The sequence below is a fragment of the Pseudorca crassidens genome, chromosome 4 (genome assembly GCF_039906515.1).
Source record: "Pseudorca crassidens isolate mPseCra1 chromosome 4, mPseCra1.hap1, whole genome shotgun sequence".
NCBI lineage: Eukaryota > Metazoa > Chordata > Mammalia > Artiodactyla > Delphinidae > Pseudorca > Pseudorca crassidens.
The window spans coordinates 33,758,351-33,772,832 of NC_090299.1; the positions used below are offsets into that span (position 1 = coordinate 33,758,351).

The following is a 14,482-nucleotide window of genomic DNA, read 5'->3' on the forward strand; positions in this document are numbered from 1 at the left end:
ACACCATAGCTCTCTCTGCTTGGTTAATTCTTAGCTTAATCAAGACCATTTGACAATGGATAACCTTTAGAGGTGAAATACCACAATAGAACCACTGGGTAAGATGTGGAGTAGAGAGGACATTTTGGCTTTAAGCTTCATTCGGTAGAAAACTGGAGATACAGTAAGATACTAATTCCATTTAAAAGAACTGAAATACATGTTCATATTTATGTGTATAAATAAGATCAGAAAAAAATGCAAACTATGGTTTTTAATTCATGGTTAGAAAGGAATTAATACATGGAATAGTAAGGGTTTTTATATTATTCATGCTTTCTTATATTTTTTTTCAGATTTTTTTTTTTTTTTTTTTGGCCGTACACACAGCTTGTGGGATCTCAGTTCTCCGACCAGGGATTGAACCCAGGCCACAGGGCTGAAAGCCCGGAACCCTAACCAGTAGGCCACCAGGGAACTCCCTTTTTCAGATTTTTATAGTGAATAGATATTTCTCCCAGATTAAAAACAATTACATTAGGTAGCACTTCCCACCAACAATTTAGAGATGAGGAAGGAAGACATGACTAACTTTCCTAAAACTAACTTTAACAGGGCCTGACTTGGCTTTGCCAATCTCTCCTCCTTCCCCACAGCGAGTTTGGGGGATGGCAAGGGCCATTCAGAGGGTCATGGGACATCCCACTAACTTCATTATTCCACGTGCTCCTGTGACCATGGTGACACAGGCTGTTTCACATATTACTTGACCTAGGTGGGAGCAGGCAAGTAACAACAGCTTTAAGAGGGGCTTTTCTTCTACATTTCATTTTTTGATATTGCATTTTTCTATCTCTACAGAGCCCCGTATCTTTCCCATGTTATTTTTAGTCATCCTTGCAGGGAAAAAAACCAAGTCAATCAGGGTTTCTGGCATGTCAACTTTTCATGAAGAGAACACAAAGTAGAGCTCCCAGCAAGCCTCATAAAACATAGGATTTATGGGAGACCTTTCATCTACATCCAGTTAAAATGTTCCCTGCTAGGTGACTGAGAGTGCATGGAAATCATTTGAAAGGCCTTACTTTTTTTTTTTTTTTTTTTTTTTTTTTTTGCGGTACGCGGGACTCTCACTGTTGTGGCCTCTCCCGTTGCGGAGCACAGGCTCCGGATGCGCAGGCTCAGCGGCCATGGCTCACGGGCCCAGCCGCTCCGCGGCATGTGGGATCTTCCCGGACCGGGACACGAACCCGTGTCCCCTGCATGGGCAGGCGGACTCTCAACCACTGCGCCCCCAGGGAAGCCCGAAAAGGCCTTACTTTAAGGACTGAATACAGAGGCTCAAATGTTGCTTCGGCTCCTCTTCCTTTTCATAGGACTCCAGTACACTGTGCGCTTCATCGTGGTGATAGCAGTAGATTTTATAAATATCTTCCAGTGGCCCTTTAATCTGCAAGAATACTTTTCCTGATAAATGCAAAACAAAGGCAAGATGACATCAAGTCAGACCAAACTGGCACTTCACATATTTATTTTGTGACAACATTGATTAGTGTTAAAAAGTTGGATGAGCCCCATTTTATACCTAGATTGTTGAGGGGGGACAACAACCTAGTGGATGACGCTGAGGGACCTTCTTTCCTCCCTTTTCTTCCTTTTTTTCTTTCCACCCTCCTCCTTCCCTTCTCCCTTTTTCATTCCTTCCCTCCTGTCTTTTATAAAACAAAGGATAATGAGCTTAATGGAGGTGGGCAAGAAAAGAAAGCTGGTTTTCTTAGATTATGCCCTTGGTTAGTGTGCAGGGTTCTGGAGTAAACAAAGATAAACAAAGAAAAACAAAGGGCATTGCTCACTACCTGGTTCTATGCGGGTAAGTCATCACCCACTGCAATTGCCCACCCTGAGAGGAATTCAGGATGAAAAACAGGATGAGGCACTCATCGCTTTGGATAAACAGACCCTCAGATGGTTGGGTGTATATCTCAGGAAGCCTTTCAATCACCCCAGATTCTTACATCTTCCCATACAGAGAAAAGCACTAAAATCATTAACTTGGGATATCTGTTCTTTGTGACTAGCAGTAATCTTTCAGCAAGATGTATGTTTGATTGCGTGTATTTCCTAGTCCAAAAAGTCATATATAAACTGGCTTCTCCTCCACCTCTTTGGAGTCGTTTCCTCAGAGCCACTGAGAGGTCGTCTCCTTATAGCCCTCAGTAAGTCCCTGAATAAAACTTAAACTCACAAATCTTACACTGTGGGTTTTTCTTTGACACCAGTTAAAGGCTATACTTTAGAATCAGTCTGTCTGGGTTCAGGTCAGGCTGTGCTACAGACTTGGACAGATTATGACTTGGACAAGTTAGTTTTTGCTCCCTGAACCTGTTTCCTCATCTATAAAATGTGGACAGTAATAGATCCAATTGCACAGCGTCATTATAATATTAAAGAGGTAGGGTATGTAAAGTTCAGATTATAGTACATACGTAGTAAATGCTCAAAATGGAGCAGTTATTGTCAATTTGTTAGAGGCATGAAGAATGAAATTTTGGGTTCTAGGTAAATTATTTTTCGCTATTTATTTTACTAACATTTCCTGAGTTAGTCTGAAAGGCAAGCAGTGGATTTGAGGGAAATAAAATATTTTCTTTTATGTGATAATAGAAAGAACTGGTCATTATTCCTTTTAAAAATCAATTGCATAATACTATGAACCAGTGTTATGACCGTTCATAAAGCAACCTGGGCTAATTATGTCCAGGTATTTAAGGAATCCTTTTTGATATATGATAAAATTGGGTCTATAACTGATGACTCAAGTACATATTGGAGAATAGTTTGATTTAATCACCACTTCATCACATAAAAATGCATCCACTATCCAACCCAGAACGTGTTAAGATGGTTTGGGAGACACAGAAGAAATATGTGATAGATCTGCTCCCAAAAACATTGCCAGTTTGGGGTTGATAATGATTTGGGACTGAACTGATTGGAAGTGATAATGGACCTGCTAATCTGGGTCTATTATAGTAACAAGTCATTCTTCCTACAGATATAAAAGTGCCCTTTATATTTTCAACAAGTTTTGCATACATTAACTGCTTAACTCCTTATACATATGAGGAGATAAGAGGTTATTTATCCATATTAAATAAGGATGGACAAATCTGACTTTAAAACAAAGAAATGATTTTTCCAAAGTCCTGTCAGGGGATGGAGAGCCAGGATTAGAGGCCATATTCTCCTCATTTTTCCCTTAGATTTTAGCCCTCCCCACATCAGAGTTCTGATGGACCCTGGACACAGTGATGCAGTTGCCTGGAACACTGGACTCAGAATCAGAAATCACTGTCATTTAGGATTTGTGAAGTAACTTCGGGAATGACTTTTTTTTTAGGAGTTGTAATAAATTTGGAGATCTTTAAAGGTAGAAATTATATTTTAATTTGGCTTTCAATGAGTGATCTTTTTGCGGTACGTGGGCCTCTCACCGTTGTGGCCTCTCCCGCCGCGGAGCACAGGCTCCGGACGCACAGGCTCAGCGGCCATGGCTCACGGGCCCAGCCGCTCCGCAGCATGTGGGATCCTCCCGGACCGGGGCACGAACCCGCGCCCCCTGCCTCGGCAGTCGGACTCCCAACCTCTGCGCCACCAGGGAAGCCCCAGGAATGACTTTTTAAAAAAATTCTTTGAGCCTCAAATCTCTCATTTGTAAAATGGAAGTAATAGTTACATTTGGCATGAATTTGAGAATTAAATGAAATGTGGACGTTAAATCTCCTGGCACTGACAAGTTCCTCTATAAATGTCACTTACTTTCTAATGCTGCTCTACTATCTCCAGAATTGTAACACTAGTACTTTTATTTTTTCTTTTCTTTTGCTGTACGTGGGCCTCTCACTGTTGTGGCCTCTCACTGTTGTGGCCTCTCCCGTTGTGGAGCACAGGCTCCGGGTGCACAGGCTCAGCGGCCATGGCTCACGGGCACAGCCGCTCCGTGGCATGTGGGATCCTCCCGGACCAGGGAACGAACCCGCGTCCCCTGCACCGGCAGGCGGACTCCCAACCACTGCGCCACCAGGGAAGCCCCTAATTTTTCATTTTTTAAAATTTATTTTTAAAGATTTTTTTTTATGTGGACCATTTTTAAAGTTTTTATTGAATTTGTTACAATATTGCTTCTGTTTGGCTTTTCAGCCACAAGGCATGTGGGATCCTAGCTCCCCGACAAGGGATTGAACCCACAACCCCACATTGGAAGGCGAAGTCTTAACCACTGGACTGCCAGGGAAGCCCCATTAAATTTTTATTGGAGTATAGTTGATTTACAGTGTTGTGTAATTTTCAGGTGTACAGCTAAGTGAATCAGTCATATATATATATATATATATATATATATATATCCATCCATTATTTTTCAGATTCTTTTCCCATATAGGTTATTACAGAATATTGAGTATAGTTCCCTGTGTTATACAGTAGGTCCTTGTTAGTCATCTATTTTATATATAGCAGTGTGTATGTGTTAATCCCAATCTCCTAATTTATCACTTCCCCCCACATTTCCCTTTGGTAACCATAAATTTCATTTCGCCATCTGTGAGTCTGTTTCTGTTTTGTAAGTAAGTTCATTAGTATCATTTTTTATTAGATTCCACATATAAGTGATATCATATGATATTTGTCTTTCTCTGTCTGACTTACTTCATTTAGTATGATAATCTCTAGGTCTATCCATGTTGCTGCAAATGGCATTATTTCATTCTTTTTTAAGGCTGAATAATATTCCTTTGTATATATGTACCACATCTTCTTTATCCATTCATATATTGATGGACATTTGGGTTGTTTCCATGTCTTGGCTATTGTAAGTAGTGCCACAGTGAACATTGGGGTGCATGTATCTTTTCTAATTATAGTTTTCTCTGGATATATCCCCAGGAGTGGGATTGCTAGAGCATATGGTAGTTCTATATTTAGTTTTTTAAGAAATCGTCATACTGTTCTCCATAGTGGCTGCACCAATTTACATTTCCACCAGTAGTGTATGAGAGTCCCCTTTTCTCCACACCCTCTCCAGCATTTACTGTTTGTAGACTTTTTGATGATGGCCATCCTGACCAGTGTGAGGTGATACCTCACTGTAGTTTTGATTTGCCTTTCTCTAATAATTAGTGAAGTTGAGCATCTTTCATGTGTTTTTTGGCCATCTGTCTTCTTTGGAGAAATGTCTACTTACATCTTCTGCCCATATTTTGATTGGGTTGTTTGTTTTTATGATATTGAACTCCCTGAGCTGTTTGTATATTTTGGAGATTAATCCCTTGTCAGTTGCTTCATTTGCAAATATTTTCTCCCATTCTGTGGGTTGTCTTTTTTGTTTATGGTTTCCTTTGCTGTGCAAAATCTTTTCAGTTAAATTAGGTTCCATTTGTTTATTTTTGTTTTTATTTTCATTAAAACACTGGTATTGGGCTTCCCTGGTGGCGCAGTGGTTGAGAGTCCGCCTGCCAATGCAGGGGACGTGGGTTCATGCCCCGATCTGGGAGGATCCCACGTGCCGCGGAGCGGCTGGTCCCGTGAGCCATGGCCGCTGGGCCTGCGTGTCCGGAGCCTGTGCTCCACAACGGGAGAGGCCATGGCAGTGAGAGGCCCGCGTACTGCAAAAAAACCAACCAAACAAAAAAAACACTAGTATTTTTAAAGTATTACATTATTTTCTAATTTCCATCCAGCCAATAAAAGATGTTTCTTTCCTTTCATTTATGGGATTTCTCTGTGATTAAAGTTAGACTCTGTGTGTGTGTGTGTGTGTGTGTGTGTGTGTGTGTTTTGCTTGGCTGGTTTTTGTTTTAGTGCTTTTTTGGACTTGTAAGGAAACGCAGTGACTGTGAAAAATTTTGGAACTGAAGGGATAAGGGATTCTTATTAGGTTCCTGGAATTTTACTGAATTGATCCTTCTGCCAGTGGAGGTCTTACAGATTCACTCTTCACGACAGTTAGCAACACAAATAGTAAGAAGGAGAGTAGTTACAAGAGGAGAAAATAAAATAGGACAGTGGCTAAATTTAGGGTTGGGCGTAACAGAAGGTGAGCCTCCCAGTCACAGAGGCAGGTAGCAAACAGGAGCGAGGGCTTTGGCTGGGCAAGGGAGTCAAGGCTCAGATGAGCTCAGCAGCATGTCAGGAAGAGAGGATCTGAATACCCCGCAGCCCAACATGGGATGAAATTGTAAATATGTGTGTTCACTACAAAGCAGCTCAGAGTAGAGACAAAGGATGAAAGAGGTCTGGACAACCTCATAAATCCACAGTAGGATCAAGTCAGATAGTCAAAACACAAAGGACAAAGGCATTTATTTTGCATACAATGAAAACATTAATTGTAAATTCCCTTATATTTTCTTTAACAGAAGTGGTCTAGTTTGAAAGAATTTATAGCTCTCTCCTGAACCACAGAGTTGAATTTTTTACTCTTTTCCAAGTAAAATTCTGTTGGGCCTCTAATAACAATGATTAAAGTTAAAAGATATTTAAGCACTCTAATTGAAAGTCATTTATTCACCCAGAGGCCAAGTATAATACTGGGGGGCAGAATATTTGATTCCCCTCCCAGCCCTACCAATGTATGCTGCTTCATAATAGTGCAGATGAAGTGATATGTCTTGCAGCAAAAAAAAAAAAAAAAAATTATTCTGTTTCCACGGTAACGTAACTCTCGGCTGCATTTCTTCAGTGGTGAAGGACAACTGTTCTGTCTACTGTATGTGGGTTTGAAAGAATGATTAGGATTGGAGAAGGGACTGAGCCAAGACCAGCTAAGGTAATTTCCCTTCTGGCTGCCTGTCACAAGATCACCAGAATCCTCTGAAATAAATCTAACTATCGTGTGCTTCTTTTTCAAAATTCTACAACCCAAGACTTTCTGCATTGGCTTCCCCCCAGGATAACTGCCATACAAAAGGAGGGGGAAAAAAGTGCACCTTTTCAAATGCCCTCAGTTACCTCCTTTAAAAACAGCTTCCAGGGATATTGAACACCTTGATGTCCTGGCATCTAATGTAAACTGTCATTAATATAAACATATATGTGTTCCTCTTCTTGGCCCACCTCTACTTTACTTGCAGACCCTCATGTCCATCCCCAAGGTGTACCATACCAAGTGATAGGCTTCTATATTATTCTGACCCAACTACAAGATGAACTTCCCCTACAGGTAAGTAAGCCAGAGTGAAACCAACAATATCCAAGAGATCTCCCTGCAGTAGGCCTTGTTTAGGAAAATGGCATAAAAGGGAGTGAAGTAATTATAGTCTTTATTTAGTTCAGCCTTATCTGATAACTATTTAATGAGTGACTATTATGCACTGAGTACTTTGGTAAGTACTGCAGACACAAAGAACCAACACTTCCCTCAGGTGACTTATGGAGGCCAGTAAGGGAGAGAGAAGAGTAAATTCTCATTTCCCATGCTATGTGAAAAGTATGACAGTAGCTATAAAACACAGAGGGTGATCCATTCTGCTCTTGAGAAACTTTGAGCTCTTTCCATAACAGTCTGCCCTTGAAATAGGAGTTATGAGTGAGTGCAAAAGTACAGAGATGCATGGAGGGAGCAGGTTCTGCTCAAAAACTGCAAGTGGTCTCCGATGGCTGGCTGGTGCCACACCTGGGGGGAGGTTTCAGAAGAGGCTACATAGGTGAGTAGGGGCCAGATCATGAAAGACCTTGTGTATAATTAAGAAGCTGGAACTTTAGACTGAAGGTGATGGAGAAGTGCTGATGGATTTTAGGCAGCAGATTAATATGATTAGATTGTATTTTAGAAAGTTTACTCTGGGGTTAATCATATGAACGATGGAATTTGGGGGAGGAGTTAGGGAGACTGGAAAAGAGAAACCAGTTGAAAGGCTTCTATAATAATGTAAGAAATAAATAATGAGGGCTAAAACAGAAAGTTACAGCAGTCAAGAGAGAGTACTCTAAAATCAACTGCCTGATTTCAGATTCTGGTTTTACCGTTTGCTGTTGTGACATTTGGGAAAATTACCTGATTTCTCTTTTCCTTAATTTCTTCATCCAAAATATGGAATAATCATAATGGTAGGGTTGTTTGCAGATTAAATGAGTTAAAATATGTAATGTAGTTATATCAGAAGGTGGCATGTGCAAATTCTCATTAGATGTTAGTTTTAACCACTAAAGCAAAAGCAGGGAGGATGGAGAAGAGAGAGAAAAAAAAATAAGGACATTGAACATGTGAAAGATGAAGAGGATAACTCCAGGTATATCTCAGGAATTCAGTTTCAGTAAACATGTGGATAGACAATGAGGACAAAATAGAGTGTTTTAGTGGGAAGACAAAGAGTTTAATTTTAGATGTACTGAGTTTGTCACCCATAGTATATTCGAGTGGAGGGCCCTTCATGAAATTGGATATATGAGTCTGGGATTCAGGAAAAAAAAAAGATCTGGAAGAGAGATGTAGGTATGTAAAACCTGAGTAGTAGAAACCATGAATTTGATATGGTCATGCAAGAAAGTCCATGGAGTGAGAAGAGAAGAGGGCATGAGGACCAAACGCTGGGAATACTAACACTCAGGGGAGCCTAGCAGAAAAAGAGTCTGCAGAAAAGTTTGAGAAGTTACAGTCAGAGAGAAAGGAGAAAAAACTAGGGTGGGTGTCAGCAAAGCCAAGGATAAAATAGTGAGAAATACTACAGAGAGAGTGAACAAGTTTGTGAGTGACAGAGCCTGTTATTGTCCCCCAGTATCAGTACTCCTCCTTTTCTATAACGATGAATTTTGGGCTGCCCCAAATAAAAACTACATTTCCCAGCCTCCCTTGTAATAGTAGTGGCCATGCAATTAAAGTCCACCAATGGGATATATGGAGAAGTGTCCTATGACGATATCCAGGAAATTTCTTTATGACGTAGCTAGCTCATCCTTTACCTCTTCTTCTCCATACTTTCCTTTGTTCTGCTACCTGGAACTTGAATACTACCTTGTCCATGAAGGTAAGGCTGAGTGGAGCTGTGAGCCAGAAGAAGCTTATATCCCAGAGAACTTTGTGGAGCAGAGTTGCCATTCAGGCCTAAAATACATGCCTTTATTTACTTTTTTATTTTTTAGATGCCAAATCTATTTATTGAAAACCACAACAATAGAACAGAATAATTTCTAACTAAAGGAAAGGGAAAAAAGCAAAGATGCCTGTTCTTAGGTATTAAATCTTATCTTCATGAGTTATTTATGTTGGTTTGCTTGTTTTTTAAAAATTTTATTGAAGTATAGTTGATTTACAATTTTGTTTAATTTCTGTTGTACAGAAAAGTGACTCAGTTATACATATATATTCTTTTTCATATTTTTTTCATTATGATTTATCACAGGATATTGAATATAGTTCCCTGTGCTATACAGTAGGACTTTGTTTTTTACCCATCCTGTATATAATAGTTTGCATTTGCTAATCCCAAAGCCTTTTACATAATAGAGAAATAAATATCTATATTATTTAAGGTAGTAAAGTTTTGTTTTGTTTCCTGTTTATCCCAGCTGAACTTTATTCTAATCAATAGTTTTTCTCTTCTCCTGTAAAAAAAAAAAAAAAATATATATATATATATATATATATATTTTGAGAGATACCAGTTGAAGGCCCTCCTCTTTACCATAAAATTTTATTCAAAAATTCTATGAAAATATTAAATGAACTGTTGCATATGAAGAGTATTACGAACTGAATGTTTGTTTCCCCCATAAATTTCATATGTTGAAGCTTTAACCCCAAATGTGATGGTATTTGGAGGTGGAGACTTTGGGAGGTAATTAGGTATATATGAGGTCATGGGAGGGGGACCCTATGATGGGATTAGTGCCGTTTTAAGAAGAGGGAGATTTCTGTATCTGCCATATGAGGATACAGTGAGAAGGCAACTAGCAAGAGAGCTCTCATCAGGAAACACATCTGCTGCCATCTTGATCTTGGACTTCCAGACTCCAGAACTGTAAGAAATAAATGTCTGTTGTCTATAAGCTACTCAGTCTTTGGTAATTTTTAATGGCAGTCCAAACTGACTAAGACAAAGGGTTTAAAGTAAGAAGTTACTTGTTTTAGCAAGAAAAAATATGTAATAAATTCAACTCTAAAAACCAACTACAACAATGGTAAAAGAGAATTTTAGTTAAAATCTTAAGCAGTCAAAAGGTACAAACTTCCAGTTATAAATAAGCACTAGGGATGTAATGTACAACATGATAAATATGATTAACACTGTTGTATGTTATATATAAAAGTTGTTAAGAAAGTCCTGTCAGGAATAAAGACGCAGACATAGAGAACGGACTTGAGGACACGAGGAAGGGGGAAGGGTAAGCTGGGATGAAGTGAGAGTGGCATGGACATATATACACTACCAAATGTAAAACAGATAGCTAGTGGGAAGCAGCCACATAGCACAGGGAGATCAACTCTGTGCTTTGTGACCACCTAGAGGTGTTGGATAGGGATGGTGGGAGGGAGACGCAAGAGGGAGGAAATATGGGGATATATGTATATGTATAGCTGATTCACTTTGTTATACAGCAGAAACTAACACACCATTGTAAAGTAATTATACGCCAATAAAGATGTTAAAGAAAAAAGTCCTGAGTTCTCATCACAAGGAAAAATTTTTTTCTATTTCTTTAATTTTATATTTATATAAGATGATGGATGTTCTCTAAACCTATTGTGATACTTCACGATGTAAGTAAATCAAATCAGTATGCAGTACACCTTAAACTTATACTGTGCTATATGCCAATTATGTCTCAATAAAACTGGAAGAAAATATTCTCAAGCATCAATTATGATCTAAGATCTATCCCAAAGAAACTTCTGTAGTTCTAAGTAAAACTTGATTGTCAAGACAGAGCATTCAGAACACAGAGAAGGGGGTGGGATGACTCTGAGGACAGAGGGTAGGTATGACCCACTCCCGGGAAAGAGGGTCTGAGATCTGGGCAGTGAGCCTCTGGCTGTCACCTCCCTGAGTGAGGGAATATGCCATCCCCAAGTGAAAGAGCTTTCCTGGCAGCTTTCACCCAGACTGACTAGGAGAGCTCCCCATGGTCTGCCTCTCCTCCTTGGATGGGAGCCCAGCCTTCTTGGATGGGGCTAAACAAGGCAGCAGCTCAGCCAGCCAAAATGCCAGATCATGTACATGTTTTCTTCCTTTCATTCTTAGCCTCCTTCTGTTCTCCAGGGGAGGGCAGAATGAGGAGGGATGTGAGAAGAAAGAGGTTGGAAGAGTAAATGCTGCTTACAGAAGCCACTATCCTTTGCCTTTAGTCTCATTTAGTTCCTGCCTCACTTGGGGATAACACTGGCTACTAAGGGGCACTCAAGGGACCCTGGTTAGGGTTATGAAATTCAAACCAAACCCAGGTGCCAAGTGGAACATGCTGCCATGGGATTAAAACAAGCATGTCTCCTGAGTATCAATTTTATGAAGATATTTGAAGAAAAATTATTTTCATGTGAAAAAATAGAATGGAAAATTTATGTGAATTCTTAAGACAAAACAAGACTCCAAATTATTTCATGCCTGTGGCTGGGGTTTTGGGTCACACCTCCACGTTCCCTGAGGCTCATGATATTTCTCTTTTGGCTTCAGGAATCTTTCGGTAAAACATTTTCAGACGTACTGCAGTAAGATAAATTCAGAAAAATGTGTTCATTGGATTTGACATTTCTGAGGTCTCTGATGACATGCTAACAGCAATTTCAGAGAAGTGGTTTTAGGAGGGAATGGTATGAGACCAATAAGGGTAGCTCGACCATAAAAAAAAAAAAGAGAGAGAGAGAAAGGAAGGGAGCCAAAGTGAACTGTGGGGTCCTGTCCCATGACCACGGCTGTGTTTAGTGCCAGGGAGGAAAAAGTCATAATTGTGGTGGGGTCTCTCAAAGGAGAGGCCATTCCATCACTGAGGCACTACCCACCCAGCACATTGGGAGTAGCGGGTGGCCTGGCAGCTGGGCAGGACAAACTGGGGAGCATTAGTGGGTGGTAGAGATGGACAGTGTATAATACGTAATAAGACCTGTATTAGGAAGAGCTGGGGTCCCCTTCTGTGTCCAGAATTAGTGATGCTATTTGGAGAAAATCAGGCTCTTACCTTTTTCATCTGAACAATGAGGTGGTTGGATTGGTTGCTCTTTAAATACTAGTCCGGTGCTAACATTCAAGAGTAAAGCTGTTTATCTTGATGGTAACTCGTGGTCTCTTCAGGAACGTTTTTGAGTTCCTGGATACTTTAACTTCAGGTGGGAATCTTTATAACAACCAGCACATTAAGAAAGCATTCGGGGCTTCCCTGGTGACGCAGTGGCTGGGAACCCGCCTGCCAATGCAGGAGACACGGGTTCGAGCCCTGGTCCGGGAAGATCCCACATGCCGTGGAGCGGCTAGGTCCGTGCGCCACAACTACTGAGCCTGCTCTCTGGAGCCCGCGAACCGCAACGACTGAAGCCCACGCTCCGTAACAAGAGAAGCCACCACAATGAGAAGCCCGCTCATCACAAAGAAGAGTGGCCCCTGCTCGCCGCAACGAGAGAAAGCCCGCGCACAGCAACCGACCCAATGCAACCAAAAATAAATAATAAATTAATAATTAAAAAAAAAGAAAGCATTGGTTCTCTGAGAGTTGAAAGTTAAAAGGTTTCCGCTGGCTAGATTGGAAAAAGGTACAATAACTTTTCACTCCCCAAGATTTACAACGCCGAGGACCCCGTTCTTAGGCCAACTCATGACACCCCATTTATCCACCTTAGTAAGAACATCTCTTAAGAATGCTTGCCTCTACCAGTTGCTCTACACTACCTGCCAGCCTCTGGAAATGGCACGGGAAAAACCACAGGCAGACCCGGTAACAACAAGAACAACGACAATTTCTGCGATCCCTCGACATGCCAGCCAGTGTCCCGGATACATATCACTGTCTCTGTCATTCATTTCATTCATTCAGGAAGTAATTATTGAGGACACTATTCTAGATGCTGGTGATACAACAGTAACAAAACAGACAAGAATACCCGCCTGCCATTGGAGCTTGTGTCTTAGAGGTGTACACTCTCTGTCTCACCCTTCTGTCATGGAGGGCTGACCATCCCCACTGGAAAAATGAACAAATGAATCTGCCTTCTGTTGCCAGTTGCTTATCCATCCTTCCATCTTCCAAACTAATACAATTTGGACCAGCAATGCACCCAGTTAAAACTACTGACCTTTCCCCCAGTCTCTGGCAGTTAGAGGTGGTCGAATGTGTGTGTGTGTATGTGTGTGTGTGTGTGAGAGAGAGAGCGAGAGCGAGAAATGGAATAATGTGTGTGTAAAATGGAATCATGAGATATAGGTAGAAGTCACTGGGAAAGATTTCTATTCCCCCCAAATGAAAAAAGCCTCAGGAGGAGGTGGTTTTGCTCTCACTACCAGCAGGAAGCACGCTTGGCAGTGGACTAACCATCTTGAGGCCATGAAGCCAAACACCACAAGTTAAGTACTAGGAAGGAAGAAACTGGAAGAAACCAGTAAGCAGCTGTCTCAGTCCTGGACTACTGAGTGATGGATTTCTTGTTATGTGAGAGAAAAAGTCCTCTTTTGGTTAAGTCCTTTTGGTGAAGTTCCTATTCCAGGCAGGCAAGGGCAATCCTCACGGATCCAAGTGACCTGCCCCAGCCACGGAGGTAGCGGTGGCAGAGCCAGCGTTAGGGCGCAGATCGGTCTCCCTCCAAAGGCCGAGCTCTTGCTGGGCTCTTGTGCACCCTGAAGTTCTGCATTCCTGCTAACGACTTCTCCTTCTGGCTTCCTAGCAATTGGGAAAAATGTTCAGGGAGTCGCAGGACTCTTACACTCACAAGGTTTCTTTCTTTCTTTTTATTTCTGGTCTTTACGTGTATTCTGGGCAGTGTCTGACTTTTCCCAGCTCCATTCAAATCTGACTGCACAGCTCAGCCACTGACCCCGAGGAGCCAGCTCCACATCCTAGAACTTCACTTCCTCCTCAGAGAACAGCACTATAGAACTTGTTACTAAGCCGCCCTGGTTTTCTTTTTATCACAAGAAATCAGTCCTAGGAGTGCTGGGACCCAGCTTGACCTCTCTCAGGAGACTGGAGGTCCAACCTTCAAATTGTATCCTGGTGACTTCCTTCTGCTGAATTTTCCTTTCCTGTGTGGATTTGTGTATACTTGACCTTGAACCCCTCACCTTTCTTTCTATCATGTTTTCTAAAGCTGACAGCTTTCCTGTTACTGCCAATATTTGGAATAAAATGCCCTGACCTTTCACTGCTGTGTCTGAGTCTCCCCGCTGCTGGCCTCATCCATTCCAGCGAGCAGGTGTGAAGCTTCCACCCTGCCCTCGCTGGTCAGGATGAAGGAGGCCAAGCCAATCGGTGTCCTGTGTAAAACACACACGCGCGCACACACACACACACACACACACACACACAC

The 14,482-nt window shown here is 41.3% G+C and overlaps 1 protein-coding gene across 1 annotated transcript in view; it reads right to left on the reverse strand.

Annotated features, from left to right (window-relative positions):
- Positions 1-14,482, reverse strand: part of ARHGEF38 (Rho guanine nucleotide exchange factor 38) — a 153,962-nt gene that overhangs the window by 53,353 nt on the left and 86,127 nt on the right. Inside the window, exon 4 of the mRNA XM_067735415.1 lies at positions 1,299-1,446. Coding sequence (XP_067591516.1) covers positions 1,299-1,446 — 148 coding nt within the window. The remainder of the gene's footprint in view (positions 1-1,298; positions 1,447-14,482) is intronic.